General features: G+C 32.3%; 1 protein-coding gene across 1 annotated transcript; it reads right to left on the reverse strand.

Annotated features, from left to right (window-relative positions):
* Positions 1-2,439: 2,439 nt before the first annotated feature.
* On the reverse strand, positions 2,440-13,285 carry LOC124917041 (endoribonuclease Dicer homolog 3-like). Its single transcript, XM_047457609.1, has 25 exons — positions 13,047-13,285; positions 12,781-12,964; positions 12,562-12,675; positions 11,918-12,052; positions 11,764-11,833; positions 11,482-11,546; positions 11,265-11,396; positions 11,025-11,156; positions 10,808-10,937; positions 10,622-10,727; positions 10,345-10,534; positions 10,110-10,270; positions 9,399-9,620; positions 9,059-9,324; positions 8,265-8,536; positions 7,664-8,187; positions 7,482-7,576; positions 7,093-7,319; positions 6,740-6,949; positions 5,640-6,110; positions 5,287-5,556; positions 4,631-4,957; positions 3,504-3,720; positions 3,298-3,406; positions 2,440-2,930 (listed from the first exon to the last, which is right to left on the reverse strand). Exons 1-25 carry the CDS (start codon positions 13,199-13,201, stop codon positions 2,723-2,725), a joined length of 4,992 nt encoding a protein of 1,663 aa, XP_047313565.1. The 5' UTR covers positions 13,202-13,285; the 3' UTR covers positions 2,440-2,722.
* Positions 13,286-15,935: the final 2,650 nt, after the last annotated feature.

Here is a 15,935-nt window from a genome sequence, read left to right on the forward strand (position 1 = left end):
CAACATTTCATTTGACAGAATTATGTATTGTATAGGCTATGTCGTATTCGGATAATATCATTATTCATTTGTCTAGCCTTGATGACAGAAGGGTTCATTGGAATAAGAAGTGGATCGGGTCCAATCATGATACCAACTTGATGGGATGGGCTTGCATGTAGTGTCTCAACCTTTTGGTGACCCATTCTAAGGCCCAACAGATTTTCTCAACTGGAGTGTAATTAAGTTCACACCCAGTCATCCTTTTACTGATGTAATACACAACCGTTTCGAGTTTGTCCTCATTTTCTTGAGTCAACTAGCTTCTAATGGTTGTGTTTGTTACAGTAAGGTATAGGATGAGATGAATGTCGGCTCTAGGCGGCATGAGTATGGGAGGTGATTTTAAGTAATCCTTGATTATGTCAAATGCTTGTTGACAGTCTTAATCTTAGTAGCTTAAATAGTGAGGAATATGATCGGAGGCTTAAACGACGTTGTTTTGTGTGCGTTTGGCGTTCGCAAGGCATTCCATCAAAGCGCGGGCGTTCTGTGAGCTTTGTTTGCGATTCAGCTAACAGAGTGTTACATGATCGAGTGCGGTGCGAGCGTGCGTTCCTTTCGCTGCAGCGGGCTATGCGGGCGCATTCGGTTCATTGGATATCCCAACGCTCATCTGATGGCCCAATTTTCGGCTGTAGTTTCTTCTCCCAATTTCGGCTTCACTTGATCACAATTTAATTTTTTTTATTAAATCCTTAAGAGTTGTTTAAAATTAATTTTTCTTTCATCCTTTTGTCTTTAATTTTGATCTTTTTAAATAAACAAAATATGGAAATAAATATGGAAATTATTTTATCAATTTATTTAATTTTATTTTATATATTTTTAGGGTTAAATAAATAATTTTGGGAGATGAAATGGGTACCTCATTTCATCTTAAATTATTTATTTTAATCCTTGATTTTTTCTAAAATTATTTTAAGATAAATTGATAAAACATTTATCCTAAATAATTTTATTTTTATTATTTTGATCAATTTTTTTTAGCTAATTAGGTTTTAATTATCATAATAATTAGTTTAATTAATTATTTTAATTAATATTTAGTCATGGGATTAATTATTTTAATTTTATAAATTAGTGTGTAAATATTTAGTGCTTATAAAGTTTAATTTAAAATTAAATTATAAATTATGTATAAAATATGGAAGTTTACATCATTTAAACTTCTGATTTTAACACGTAATATTATTCTATATAAAAACTCATTACACTCTTTCATTAGACTTTTTTTTTATTTAGAAAGCTATATAATCATTGAAAAACTGTCTTTCATTTCAGAAAAGAATTTATTGTTTTTTTTATTTTGATTCAAATTAAATATGTTTTTATATGTTTGGAAGAAGATGCTAAATTATCAAGATTGTTATTAAAAAATAAGAATATTATGAAAAACAAATCTACTAAAAATAAACTGAATTTGATTGATTACTTTGATAATTGAGAATTCATTTTATTTAATATAAATACTATTGTATAGATCACCACATTATTATTTCTTATGTCAAACATAAATTTTATTTTCAAATTAAAATCTATATCATAAAATAATATCAAATTTTATAATATCTTCACGTAAAATAAATAAATAAATTTTCAGACTTCTTAATGTAAAATTGAAACATAAACATTTTAAGAAGGAATGCTATAACCTCTTTTTATTTAATTTCTTTAAATGTTATAACCTCTTCAATATAGAATGAAATTAGTTTTACCTAAACCCAAAATTGTATTTACCAAATAATGAATTATAAGTCCAAAAAATATATACACAGTTACAAATATAAATTATAAATAAATATAGCTAAAGAAGTTTTGGTTTTAATTGCTCTTTTGATTTCATAATCTCATAGTCTGAGTTTTGGATGAAAATTATATAAATATTTTCAGAAATATTTTTTGTTTAACAAGTATCTTATCTGAAAATGACATAATTTTCTATACTAATTTAAATATAAAGTGTTTTCATTTGTGCAGGTTAAAACTATGTGATTATTTTGAATCTCTTTTTAAATAATATCATATTAATATTTTTCAATATCAAAATAACTTAATTTATTAATTAAAATATATTTTTTTTTTCATAAAATTTTCAATATAAAGGAATATTTTAATAATGTAACACTTATTCAATATTTCTATTATTTGTTTTTCTTTCAACAACTCCTAAATTAGTACAAACTTAAATTTTGTCAAAAAAAAATATTTGTTTCCTCATATATTAAAAGAACCATATAATTAACATGTATCAACAAATTATATAGAATCTAAATAGAAGGTTAATAATACATATAATTCTAATGATATAATTTTCATAAAGTCTATCCAACATATTTCAATAATCAATATACTTCTATAAATGCTCAAAATAAAAATCAAAAACAAGTACCCAAAATTATATCACATACCTTCCAAAATTCCTTTCATAATTTCTTTTATCCCAAAAATTTTGTTTGCCCAATTCTGTTCGAATTGGTTTAACTTATTTAATATCCAAAAGCTACATTACATTATGGACAGGTTCATTGCATATACTTAAATAACAACAGAACTTAAGTTATTCAGTTGAGAGTTTGATCTTCTCTTGTTCTTCAAGCTTATAAAGCATGGCTAGAGCTGCAGTGTCGAAAGAGCTCTTCTTGTCGGCTTGTTCATGTCCAGACATTTCGATGATCTTAAGTTATTCAGTTGAGAGTTTGATCTTCTCTTGTTCTTCAAGCTTATAAAGCATGGCTAGAGCTGCAGAGTCGAAAGAGCTCTTCTTGTCGGCTTGTTCATGTCCAGACATTTCGATGGCACCAAATTCAGGTATGATTAGTGTAATCTTCGACATGTAACTGTTGAAACCTGTCTTTTTTTCAGCACCTTCACCAAATTCTATTGGAGTCCTGCCAATCATCATAACAAACATTAGGCCTCAATTGTTCAATATGTTAATTACATTATATCAAACACATCTTATCATTTGAATTATGTTGATTTTGATATGTTATTTAAAACTACTTACAACTTTTAGATTCAACTCAAATTAAGATAATGTATAGTTCAGACAACTTTGATTTTTGAGAATAATTCAAATTACGTAAATATAAGGGTAAGATACTTTTAATATTATTGTTATGGTGCTTTTGGTTTAAATTATGTGTTAAACCCAATTCAGACATGTTTAAAAGGTTAACTATTGTTCAACCATGGGAGAAATTGCCTAGTAGTTAGACATAAAAGGAAACTAATGTAAATGAGAAGACTATTAACCTTGACTTGTGCTCAGTTGTCTCGAAAGTTGGCATAGGCCATTGTTGTTTCCTGCAAAGTTCATACAGCGATACTCGGGGTCCTCCTTTCTTCTTATTAATCAACGCAACTGGTTTATCATGTTAAAGACAGATCATTTTAAGGCTTGTACAAGTTCTCTTGATTTCTCGATAAAGGAAGAGGAAGAAGAATAGAAAGACACATACCAGGTATATTTGACTCTGAATTATAAATACATTTTTCTAAAATATGTTTTTTCTCTGTCTTCTGCTTTTTATGTGGTGATATTGAAGACACTAATGTGTCACCTTCTCTACTAGTTTTGTTGAATACATCATTTTTCATGTCTAGCAAAGTGAAAGTACCACAACCGTTGGATTCCTTTTCCGTGTTGCTGCTTTTTGAATGTGAGATTCCTCTCTCCTGGTTCAATAATGTCTTGCGATCAGATTAAGACTTGATGAATCATCAATAAATTTATCAATCAAACTTATCATTCTTTTAAGGAGTGAGTTGAACAAAAATTATATAGAAAGGGATTTAAACAAATACAAGAATCAATGCAACACCAAAGAGAAAGAAAAAAAACAAGATTAGTTTCTTACTGTACATTCAAATTATCATTACTTTATTTTTCAAAACAAATATTAAATACCAAGAATATACTTAGTCATTTAACCTAAATAATCTAGTTTTTCATCAAACAATATTTTTCTTCCAAAAAATTGGTTTATCAAGTTAAAATAAAAGTTATTCTCAAAAATCAGGATGATTACTTGTCACATTTATTGAACAATTTGTGTTTATTATTGAATATATATATATATATATATATATATATCCATGTTTTGTTCATAATGAGGAAAATATATCAAATTTATGCCCACAAAAACTGTAAAGAAAAGTGGATCATCTGGAATGAGAAAATAAAAGATCTTTTTAGAACAAGTGCACCCCAATCATCAGGCTTTTGAATAGTTTGTCATGAGTAAACCAAGGGTTGAGATAATCCCTAGTAACAAATTATATATATATTCTCTTCTATATCTATTAGGTCTCACATATTCTCTAAGTTTCATCTCCTCTTCTATATTCTATATTATACATGTCGCAATCATCAGAAATGAACAAAATAAATTATTTTTCTAGGACAAGAGCAGGCCAATCAGAATTTTGAATATCTTGTTCTTTAATCTTCTCACATCAATGGACAAAGGCAATCAAAACTCCCCTTATTCTTTCTAGTCATTTTATCAGCTCTTTTATAAAATGACCATTTAATTCAAAAAATAAATAATTATTTAAAATTTTAAAAATAGAGAAAGAAACATACCTTTAATTCTTTCAGCAATATAAGAGCTGCATTTCCTTTTGCAAGTTTACGAGTATGTCCAGAACCTTCTCCAACCAAAAGGATATCTTTGAGCTGCAACCTTATTTCAGCATTCACAACTTCTCCCCTAGTAATAGAATTCTCTTTGATAAAATACCCGAGTGAATCACATAGTTCCATCAACTCTCGAAATGGAGCCAGTTCAAGTTTGTCGGGAGTAACAATGGGAGATAATAAAGGTTCAAATATTCTCCATACTTCATCCAAATTCAGCTTAGAATCAATTAGAATTGCCCCAGCTATGCTCTCTACCAAATCTCCAAGGACCTGTTAATGCATATAAACAAGTCAAAGAAATGAACATTGAAAATGCGTGATTTCACCAATGTTTATCGTGATCTGAAAAATCTTAAGATTCTTATGTTTGCCAAAAATTACAATAATCTAAAAATAATTTGATTGTGATTGAGAAAAATAATATCTATAACAAATGAGTCAAAAAAGTTACATTTTATAAAATAATTTATATACAAAATGAGTCAAAAAAAAGTTACATTTATAAAATAATTTGTATACCATAACATCATATTATAATCTGGATCATGATCCCAAAAAGAATTCGACAAAATACAAGTTTCCAAATATAGGCTCAATACCTTTGGAACATTTAGACATTTATTGTTGGGTGTGCTATCAGAAAAAGTAATGGAATTCACGAATTCTGATATTTGACTACGAAGCATTTCCGATCCATGTTGAAGATGGACATGAAGGTTATGCTTCACTGCAGCATATCCAAAATTTTCGTTACTGACAGATGCTGCCCGCAAGTCTGTTAACTCCCCTGGATCAGTATCAGTGTGCTTTTGGAAGAGATGCATTGTAATGAGTATGTCAAGAACCGAATCCCCAAGAAATTCAAGCCTCTGTTGGATATTCGCAAGAAAAAACGTTAAATTGCAAATAAATCTAGAAATAATTATAATAATAATAATAATAAATTAGCTACCTCATAACAGAAATTTGACTCTTTTTCAGTGGAGTGTGTAATAGCCTCTTGTAATAGTCCTTTGTTGGAGAAGACATATCCAATCTTCGACTCCAAATCTTCGATATTGTTATTTTTCGGAACATAAGACCGAAGAGACGCGATTTTAATTGTTTCATTCACCATCGAAAAATCCAGATCTAAGTCAATCCCAAAACGTTTCATAATATGAATTGCAGCTCTCAATCCTCCACCAAGATAGTATGCACCTATAAGTGCCTCGAAACAATCCGATATTGTTTTTGATCCCATCCATCTATGGCCTTTGTCACAAATCATCCCCAACTTAATGTTAATATTATTAGTTTGAAAATTCTCATCCAAAGGCACATTCGGTGTATCAACTTCACATAAACAGGGGTAAGGACGTATGGACATTTGCCCCGGTGCATTCCACCTCCTAGGATCATAAGGACTATCACGGATATATCCCTGATAAAAAAAGAGAAATAAATAACAAAATAAGTTGCCTAAAACCTGTTAGGTTGTGTTTGGATTGAGGGGAATTGAAATCAAAATTGGAGTTCGATTAAAATTCAATTCATATGTTTGAAAAAAACGTACAATAGTAATTCTTGAGAAATTTGTAAGATTTTCTTCTTCTTTTCCTTACTTAATTTAAGTGGAATTCAAACTAGAAAATGTATATACATGTTTTAGTCCCAAAAGAATTCAAATTTTAAATCCAATTTCTTGTTTTAAGTCCTTAAACTAACATGAGTGATTTCCCTTCTCCGACCCTTACTGCCCAACCTCATTTGGAAACACTTTTTTTTGTTTCTGGATCTTAGATGAGAAACCGTCATTAAATTTCTTTTGGAAACATTTTTTGGTCAGGTATCTAATCTGGATGTGGATCCACATGAGATCATGTTTCTACTTTGTTAACCACATATTCATAAATTTATTATTCAGATCCAGATGTGGAAGGAGTTTCTAAATGAGCACATAATTGGAATTGGCCCTCCAATTCCAATGCCAATTCACCTCTAACCGAACACTAACTTAAGGTAAATGAGAGCACAAAAAATTATGGGATTATGTTGAGAATAATGTGGAACCTGTAAGTTGTTATCGGTTCCTCTTTGATGAAGAAACGAATTACTAATAAGTTTTATTCGCTCGCCAGATAGCTGTCCTTCATGCTTGTTGAGATATTTAAGGAACAGGTGACAGCTTACAGCATACTTCAATACCGAATCTCCTAGCAACTCAAGACGCTCCATGGAAAATGACTCGTTACATCTAAGGGTTGTAATGGCTTCTAATATCTAATCAATAAAGCCAAAGAATTAGAGGAACATATATATCACTTTTCAAAGACAATGGTTTTGGCCTACTATAAGAATTAAGTAGTTTAGTTGCATTATAGTCATTTAATTTAGGACAGAGGGAGTAATAACAATACACATACCAACGAGCTTGATATACAGAAATCCATGGACGGAGATGCGAACTCTTCTCTAAGCTGGTTGGCCAACATGAGAGATTCCAGCCGATGCATTAGTGAAGGTAACAAGTAAAATGATCTGAGAACCTCTCGAGGGACATCTATGCTGACTAGGAGTTCAGGTGGAATATGGACATTGCTTAGTGTCTTCTGTACAACATCATTACTCTCTCCTGGTTTGTTACACATACCTATCAATCAAAAAAAAATCACATTACATAAAGACATATAGTTTGATCAACACACCCAAATGCAATATAATTTTTTTTTAAAGGGGCAAGGTGGGACGGGAAAGGACAATAACAAAATGTAGACAAAATAAATGAGTTTCAAGGACTTTGCTTAAAATAAACCTCCTTTCTTGAAGTCGACTAAGAGGTTGAATGCATTATGACTTTGCTTTAGAAGCAATAGAGGTTGATCTGGGTAGGCTAGTTTAATCATATACCTAGACAATATCAAAATTACGATAAATTAGTAAGTTGATCACAATGAGGAAAATGAAAATTCTTATAGGATCAAGATTGTCCCTTACTTTCTTTTAAAGTAGTCGGAAAAAGATGAAAAACAAGAAGGGCGTCCATCAGGACTCTCTTCGAAAGGACTCGCAGCAGAAGAGTCATCAACCACGGTTAAGATATAATAAATTTTTCCAGTATGAATTGCCATTACCACCATTCCTTTCAGACTATTCTTGTCGAACGAATTATTCGCAAACTTTATTATATCAGCTGATTCTGAACTAGGATTAGATAAAATTCCGTTTTCACTGACATGTTGCTCATCACCACCTAAAGCATCATTTTTCTTCAGGAATTCAATCACAGAGGAGCAAGATTGGATTCCAGTCCAATTAATTACAGGTGAGCCATCATAGGAAGTTTTTGTTGACTCCAGTGGAAGGAGAAGATACATGTTTGATAAATCCCACAACCGTTTGTTGTCTTGTTTTTGGAGTAAAAACTCTCTTTTTCTACCTTCTGATCTGGAGCAAGGAATAAATAATTTTCCATATAGACCATTGAAAAACAATTCTTGAAACCGCATTGCTTTATCCACCTAGTAATAACAAACAAAATAGGAGGGAATTAAAGAATGTGAAAGAACAGGCATTTAAAGACAGGTTGTGCTTGAACCTGGTCTGGAGTTAGATGTATTTGCCCTGATGAAGAAACGGTCGATTTTATAAATTTGCTAACCAAGAAAAGTTCAACTTCAACATTCCCCACATCATCAGCTAGCTGTGATTCAAGCAAAAGAATGAAACTGCCATACTTCTCCCAGGTCAAATTACAATTGAACTGTATTTCATAGGCATAAAAGGTGGTTCCATCAACTTTCTCTCCCCATGTTCCAGATAAGGCCTTAACTTGTGTAGTCCCATGCAGTTCCTTCCTCTTTGTTGTTCCTATACATAAAAGCAATAAACATAAGAGGGAATAAACCACCCTAATAGTGTAACATAATAAAGAAAGTACTATAAGGCTGCGTCTGGTTAAAGTTTTGGAATTAGAATTGGACTTAAAAAGAGGATTTGAAATTTATAATTATGATGGAATTAAAATGTGTATAATTTGTTTAGGTGCAATTCCACTCTAATAGCCTCAGCCGTCCTATTCCAATATGCTCTCGCACGATTCAAGCCAAGGTCATTCATCAAACTATTTGTTAATTAGCTGAAAATGAGCCTACATACAGTTAAATGCTTATGACAGTTAAAATAGAAGACAAAATAGAAGGAAAAAACCAAATAACTCTCTTTAGAATTACAATTCAATCATTTCTCCAAACATAGAAATTGAATTGTATTGTCAATTCTTATAGAATTCAAATTCTAATTTCACTCATTCAAACAAAACCGCGTATACAAAGGGGGTAAACAAATGATGGAACTGAATTCAAACACAGTCATTCTCTTCTATATGGTTACCTGCGCCTGTGCTCCCATTTTTAATGTTCGGAGAAGATTTTTTTCCGAGAGAATCTTTGCCAAGAGGAAGAAGACGATCAGTTAAAGCTCCCAACTGATGCAACTTCTTACAGGCATCAAAACATACAAGCTGCTTTGACAGACGACTACTTTTAGAAGTCGGTCCGGTTAGAGTTTGGAAAGCAGCATTAGGAGGTAGGGTTAATGTGCATTGATATAGATTCTCACACTGCGATATCTGAAAAGTTGCCTTTGGCATGAAGCCCCTATGAAAAGAGATTAATTACATGGAGACTCATAATGGAAATAGGAGGAAGACTGAGAAAAGAAATATTAATACCTGTACACAGGAAGGTTTTGACAGTATCGATGAACGAGTTGTACACTAGAATCTGAAGTAACAGATGCTCCGGTTGCATCAACATGATATACTTCGGTTTTCTCCATAGTAGAAACCCTAGAATTGCAGGCGGCAGCGAGGTCTCTATTTATAGCTGTATTTATCATTGAATACTCGCTCTTAATTATGTCAAACATTTCATCAGTGTGTGTCTTGTTTCCCCTGCAATTATGGATATTTTTCTTTAAAATGAAAATTTCATTAATAACCACAATCGACGCAAAAGCTGCATCTGCTATGATTGAAAAGAAACCATACATCACTTGAATTTGAAGAAAATACATCAAACTGACTGGTTTTCACTCGAGAAAAGCTTAAAAACATGAATCACTTTCTGGCATCATAGTTGACCCCGGAAAATAAACCGTTTTTGCTCTCTTTCCGACTTCGTCATTACGCATTTATGGGATATTAATGTGGAGTATAATAAAGTCATTATTTTGTGGTAAAGCTAGCAAAAACAATATAACAAATACTTCTGTCATCTTGAATTGGATGTCTCCATTTGGAGTATATGCACATTATTTACCTTAAACTAATAACTGAACAGGTAATGCTATCTAAATGGACATCAGTTAGTTGGCAAAAGGTCTAGTTTTTTCACATAATTCAATGTAAAGAAGTAGTCAAATGAGGAGAAAATTTGTGTACCTTTCAAGCATCACAATGAACTGAGAGTCACATTGACGAGCCCGTCCTCGTGACTGGATATGGCTACGAACAGTTTTTGGCAAATCGAAACGTATAACAGATGAGCAATTTGGCACATCAATTCCTTCTTCAAGCACATCAGTAGTAAACAATAGATTGACCTAAAATAGGATTTCTTTAACCATTAATAACTTGCAATAGAAAAACTTTCTTGCTCAATAAAGCTAAGAAATACCTTTCCAGATCTAAATGATTCCAACATATCTTTCTGCAATTTTGGTGTCAATCCATCAGTGGATGAGCTTCCAGTTATATAAGAAACTGTAAGGTGAGATAAACATGTGATTGTCTTCATAACTCTTTCAATAACTTTTGCTGTTATAATCCTTTCTACAAAAATGAGACACAACTCTTCCATAACTCCTCTGAAATAACAAAAATAAATAAACAAGTTGACGTGATTAATACAGTACAAGGACATAGATGATGAAAACTCTGAAAATTCACATTACCCAAATGATTGAAAAATCTTTATGAGTTCATATAGCTTTGGAGATATATAGCCTATGGCAACAGCTTTAGAAAAATCAGATCCAGTTTCCAAAAGACTCTCATGGCCTGAGGAAGTAATATAATTAATGATTTGAAATTAAAGAGGAGAAATAACCAAGAGAATTTGAGAGGCTAAAATTACATACCATTTGGCAAGGATTCAACAATTACAAATAACATTTCTTCGAGGAAAAGCTTGCGCTGGACAGAACTTCCTCCATCGTATTCACACCCTTCACTTGCATTAGATTCTTTCTCTGTGCACATTTTGATGGTCTACAAAATCAAGAAAATTGACAACAATGGATGAATGCGATGTATAAAAATTAATTTCTTTTAACTCTTGGAAAAAATTTATAGTACCTCATAGGCACATCTAAGACCAAGATCCTGGAGAGAGTGCAAGATTTTTGCATGATCATTAATCAATAACTTTTGTACAGCCTTATACTGTTTTGGTTCTGATTCTTGCAACCTAAGCAATATGGAATCATACTGCTATGCAAACCACCAAAAGATTAGTACCAATTCCCATATTCTTCAGTTACATCGAAACAATATTAAGAAATACTAAAACAACTTGAAAAGAAATATGTTGAACACCTTTTCCCATATACATTTCATTTTTTCTTTCAACTGCAAGTTGAAAGACACTGACGAGTCATAAAATATAGAAGACTCTTTAGCAGGGTAGAGGACCTCATCAAGCTCCTTTGAGGTCTCGATGGTAAAAACCTGAAAAATAAAAAAATAATATAATATAGTCATCAGTCACTCTACTGCCTGTCTAGTTTAGAGCATTAAATATGTAAAAAGCAACCTGAGAATCAAGTAAGCTCTCTAGTTCAGATATTTGCTCCTGACAATCTTCATCCGAAGTGACACCTGGCAGGTGTGACGGAACATTGCTCAAATGAATATTACACATAAGGATATTTATTGAAAAATAATCAAGGATGAGCCTAGATACTTATTTAATATCTCTATCAATGTAAAGGCAATAGTAGCCATAATCAACAAGGACACGTAATAAATAAAATTTGATTCAAATGAAAATTCAAAGAATAAATAAAATTAGGAAAAAGATTGTATACAAACTTACCTTTTCTAATTACAGGGGATGCGGTCATACCAAATATCTTGGGCTTGTTGTCACATTCATGATAAAACTCCTTTATGAAGACAGTTTATCACCAATTACTATATGCTTAGATAGAAATAAAAAATAAAACTTTCTAACCACAATCAGCAGTTACCTTCATAATTTTGGCATAAGGATGGCTACCCGTAGCAAGATGGCACTCATCAAGTACCATTAAGTGTATCATGTCAAAGCTCAAGAATGATTTCCTTAAGGCATCCAACAAGATCTGTGGAGTCATGACAAATACCTGTAAAAGATGAAGAATTCAGGCACAATGAATCACTCTTAACAGAACATAATGGTTTAGAGTATTGATTTCAAAAACATATGGAAGTAACAGTAAGATTAACGATGTTTGTTCCTTTGCACAAGATGGGACTATTTTGATTTGATAGGAATCTTAAAACCTCTATTTTGTTATTGCCTTTTTCGATTATTATTTCCTTCACCTGTAAAAGCATCCCACCTCGCGTTCATAAATCTTTTGAATACAAATTTGATCCCTTTCAAAAAAGTACAGTTTTTTCATATCGAAGCTTGTTTTACTAAGAAAATAATTGGCTTTTCAGGAGTCTTGGTTATGCATGATCACCTAAAACATAACATTCTTAACCCTAGACCGATAAATGCAAAATTCCATATCTGAAGTTTCAACTCATTCAGGATCTCAGATGTAAACAATTCTAATACTAAAATCAACTAATATCTTTTCATGTTTTAAATAGAAACAAACAATAAATGTCTCAGCTTACATACATCGTTTGCATTCACCTCCTTCTCCCAGTGTTGACTGTCCCAATCATCTACACCCTTCAAACCATAGTACTCATCAACCCGCAGACTAGTATGAGTTTTTACAACTTCAAATTGCTGCAGAGCATAGAACAGAAATGTTTTATGATCGAAACAAGGCTACAAAAACATACATCACAATCCAAAGAATAAGAGAAAACCCAAAAGACATATAAATAATACCTGATGAACAAGATGAACAGTAGGTGCCAGAAACATAATAAGCTTTTTCCTGCCTGGAAAACTTGAAAGAGAAAGACCCATCTCCTTAATAATCATTACAGCAATCAACGTTTTACCAGCATCTGTACCCAAGACAGTGATTGTATTCCGCCGCATTGCAGTTTCAAACACTTTTATTTGAAAACTACAAAAAGGAAGGTAAAAAAGTATGAAGAAGAATCAATCAATCAATAAATAAATAAACCAGAAGAAGACATATAACGTACCCTCGCGGATTGAAAGTCAGATGTTCATCTGGGTTCATGGAGGAAACAGTTACTGAGTTCATATCATCGAAACTCCTCTTGTTCTGCCCAGATGAATGCATGATCATTGGAATAGGAAACGACCCTTTATCCTCTGTATCACTTTCAATCTCCATTGATAAACTGTCTTCAGATTCTTAAACCAATTTTGTATCTTAACTTAGTAAAAACTGGCAGCTCTTACGATTTTCTACGGAATTAGCGTCTATGGCAAAACGGAGTATAATGGAAGACAGGGAACAACTGCGGAAACACTATACTTTCGGTCAATATATTTTCTTTAGTTCAAGGGTTAAAAAAGTCTTTTACTTTGCCTCACGCCCTCTTCGTGTTGTTCTGTACGATTTTTTTGGGAAAAAAAGTAAAATAAAAATCCTAAATATTTTTTGACTTTCTTTTAAAAAAAAAATTAAACAATTTATAATATATTTATATATTATATTTTTAATAATAATTCTTATTTAAATTAATAAATATAATTAATAAATAATATAAAATAACGTTTATAAAATCAAAATAATTAATTATATTTTATGTTAAATTGTATGAACAATTTATAAAAATAAATTTTCAATATATATATAATTTATCAAAATATTTAAAAATAATAATAATTTAAAATTTATTAAATTTCTTAATTATTATAGTATAATTTACAATGTATTGTACAATTATATTTTAAAAAAATAAGGACAAAATTTATATATATATATATATATAATTAAAATAATAATAAAAAATATATATATATATATCCTTTTGAGGGGAAATTTGAGGAAATGACCTCAAATATTGCCTTAATTGAGATGGTGGCAAAACATAAATTAAATTGCGTCGTAGTCTTTTATTTTTTTTTTGACGAAATTGTCCTTTTCGCGAAACGCGAAGGGACTTAGCGTTTCGCGAAATGGGAATGTGTGAAATATCCAGATTACCCTTACTATTTAATATAACCTCCCTTATTTTTTTCATTTCTTTTTTTCTCCTTCTCTCTCTTCCCGCTTTTCTCCTTCTTCTCTCTAAATTTCGGAAGCGATCTTGTCGGCGACGGGTCGAAATCCACGATGAGCTCCACGACGACCACGAGCACTGTTCCACTTGGTACGTTTATTTTATCCCTATGATACTTCAAGTTTATTGATGTTTGGTTTTTTCGAATCACTGTTGTTCAGGGTTTACTTCCCGTTTCGCTAAGGCCTTCCCATTTCGCTAAGTGCCTAGCGATTCGCGAAGGCCTTCCCGTTTCGCTAAGTGCCTAGCGATTCGCGAAGTATTAATTATCCATTTCCCGTTTCTAAATCAAATCATGTTTTTTATTGCAGCTGAAGTTTTCGTTTTCTATAATGGAGAGTGAAAATTTGATGCTGATGGAATATTGTATTTTGATGCATCTTCAATCAAAACATTTTATTTACCCCCAAAGTACTCGTTATGCTGAATTAGTTGATAAACTCTACGCTATACTTAACGTGCAGAAATCTAATACGATTTAGTGCTGCGAGTCAAGTATGATATTCCGAATATCAGAAATCCAAAACCTGTTTTTATTGATGATGATGGGGATTTGAACACATATTTATCACGCTTGATTTTGGGTCGAACCGTGTCACCATTGTGTGTCTCTGTAGTAGAGAAGTCAGCATTTACTAAAGAAAATATACCACTACTTACATACCCAACTCAAGAAAATATACTACCACCACAACTTACTCAAAAAATTGTATCACCCGTTGTACCCTCGGAATTCTTTGTCGAAAGTCAAAATGAAGCCGGAGAAAACTCTTTGCCTCACATCCCACTTACTCAGGACTTGCATGTTAATGCTGGTGAAAATGCATCAATACCTATACCAACAAGTGCAAGAAGATCATCAATGGATACACCAACTAGTGCAAGAAGAGCATCAATGGGTACACCATCTAGTGCAAGAAGATCATCAATGAGTACACCATCTAGTGCAAGAAGATCATCAATGGGTACACCATCTAGTGCAAAAAGATCATCAATGGGTACACCATCGACAGACCCGACAGACACATCACCGTCAGACCCCTCATTTGCGATGGCATTAACTAGTGAAACCGTATTGGAAGTCGGTTCGTTGTTTGAAAATAAAAAAGAACTTCAACTTACTCTATATAAATATGCGATGACCAATCATTTTGAATTCAAAGTGGAGAAGTCAAGAAAACATCTTTGGCAAGTGAAATGTTTGGATGAGACATGCAAGTGGAGCTTGCGTGTTGTGAAAGGTAAGTTTTCTGAGATGTTTAAGATCCGGAAATTCGAGCAACAACACTCATGCTCAGTTTTGTTGAGGCCAAAGAAAAAAATGCAAACATCAGCATGGGTTATTGGGAAGTGCGTGAAGAGCAAGTACATGGACCATTACCATAATCACTTGCCTAAGAAAATAATTGAAGACATGCAGTCAACTTATGGGATATTTTTGACTTATAATAAGGCATGGAGGGTAAGGGAAAATGCTTTAATAGCGGTGCGAGAAACGGTAGAGGATTCCTATGGAATACTGCCATCATACCTTTACATGTTGGAGAAGTATAATCCGGGTACCATAACTGACATCCAGACAGACGAACTCGGCCACTTCAAGTATATGTTCATGTCCCTAGGCCTCTCAATTAGGGGTTTCAAAGCCTTTTGCCGTCATGTATTATGCGTTGATGCTAGTTTTCTTAAGCACAAGGTGGGTGGTCAATTATTGGTGGTTATTGCATTGAATGCGAATGAGCAACTATATCCTATCGCACTCGGCGTTGTTGATTTAGAGAATAATAACTCCTGGACTTATTTTATTTAAAAACTGAGAGACGCAATTGGATTAGTTGA

The sequence above is a fragment of the Impatiens glandulifera genome, unplaced genomic scaffold (genome assembly GCF_907164915.1).
Source record: "Impatiens glandulifera unplaced genomic scaffold, dImpGla2.1, whole genome shotgun sequence".
NCBI classification, from domain to species: domain Eukaryota; kingdom Viridiplantae; phylum Streptophyta; class Magnoliopsida; order Ericales; family Balsaminaceae; genus Impatiens; species Impatiens glandulifera.

Coding starts and splice junctions, on each gene's coding strand:
- LOC124917041 (XM_047457609.1), bottom strand. CDS start 13,201: ATGGAGATTGAAAGTGATACAGAGGATAAAGGGTCGTTTCCTATTCCA. Junction 6,950..7,092: donor TCTGTATATCAAGCTCGTTG/GTATGTGTATTG, acceptor TTTATTGATTAG/ATATTAGAAGCCATTACAAC. Junction 5,557..5,639: donor AGTCAAATTTCTGTTATGAG/GTAGCTAATTTA, acceptor AATATCCAACAG/AGGCTTGAATTTCTTGGGGA.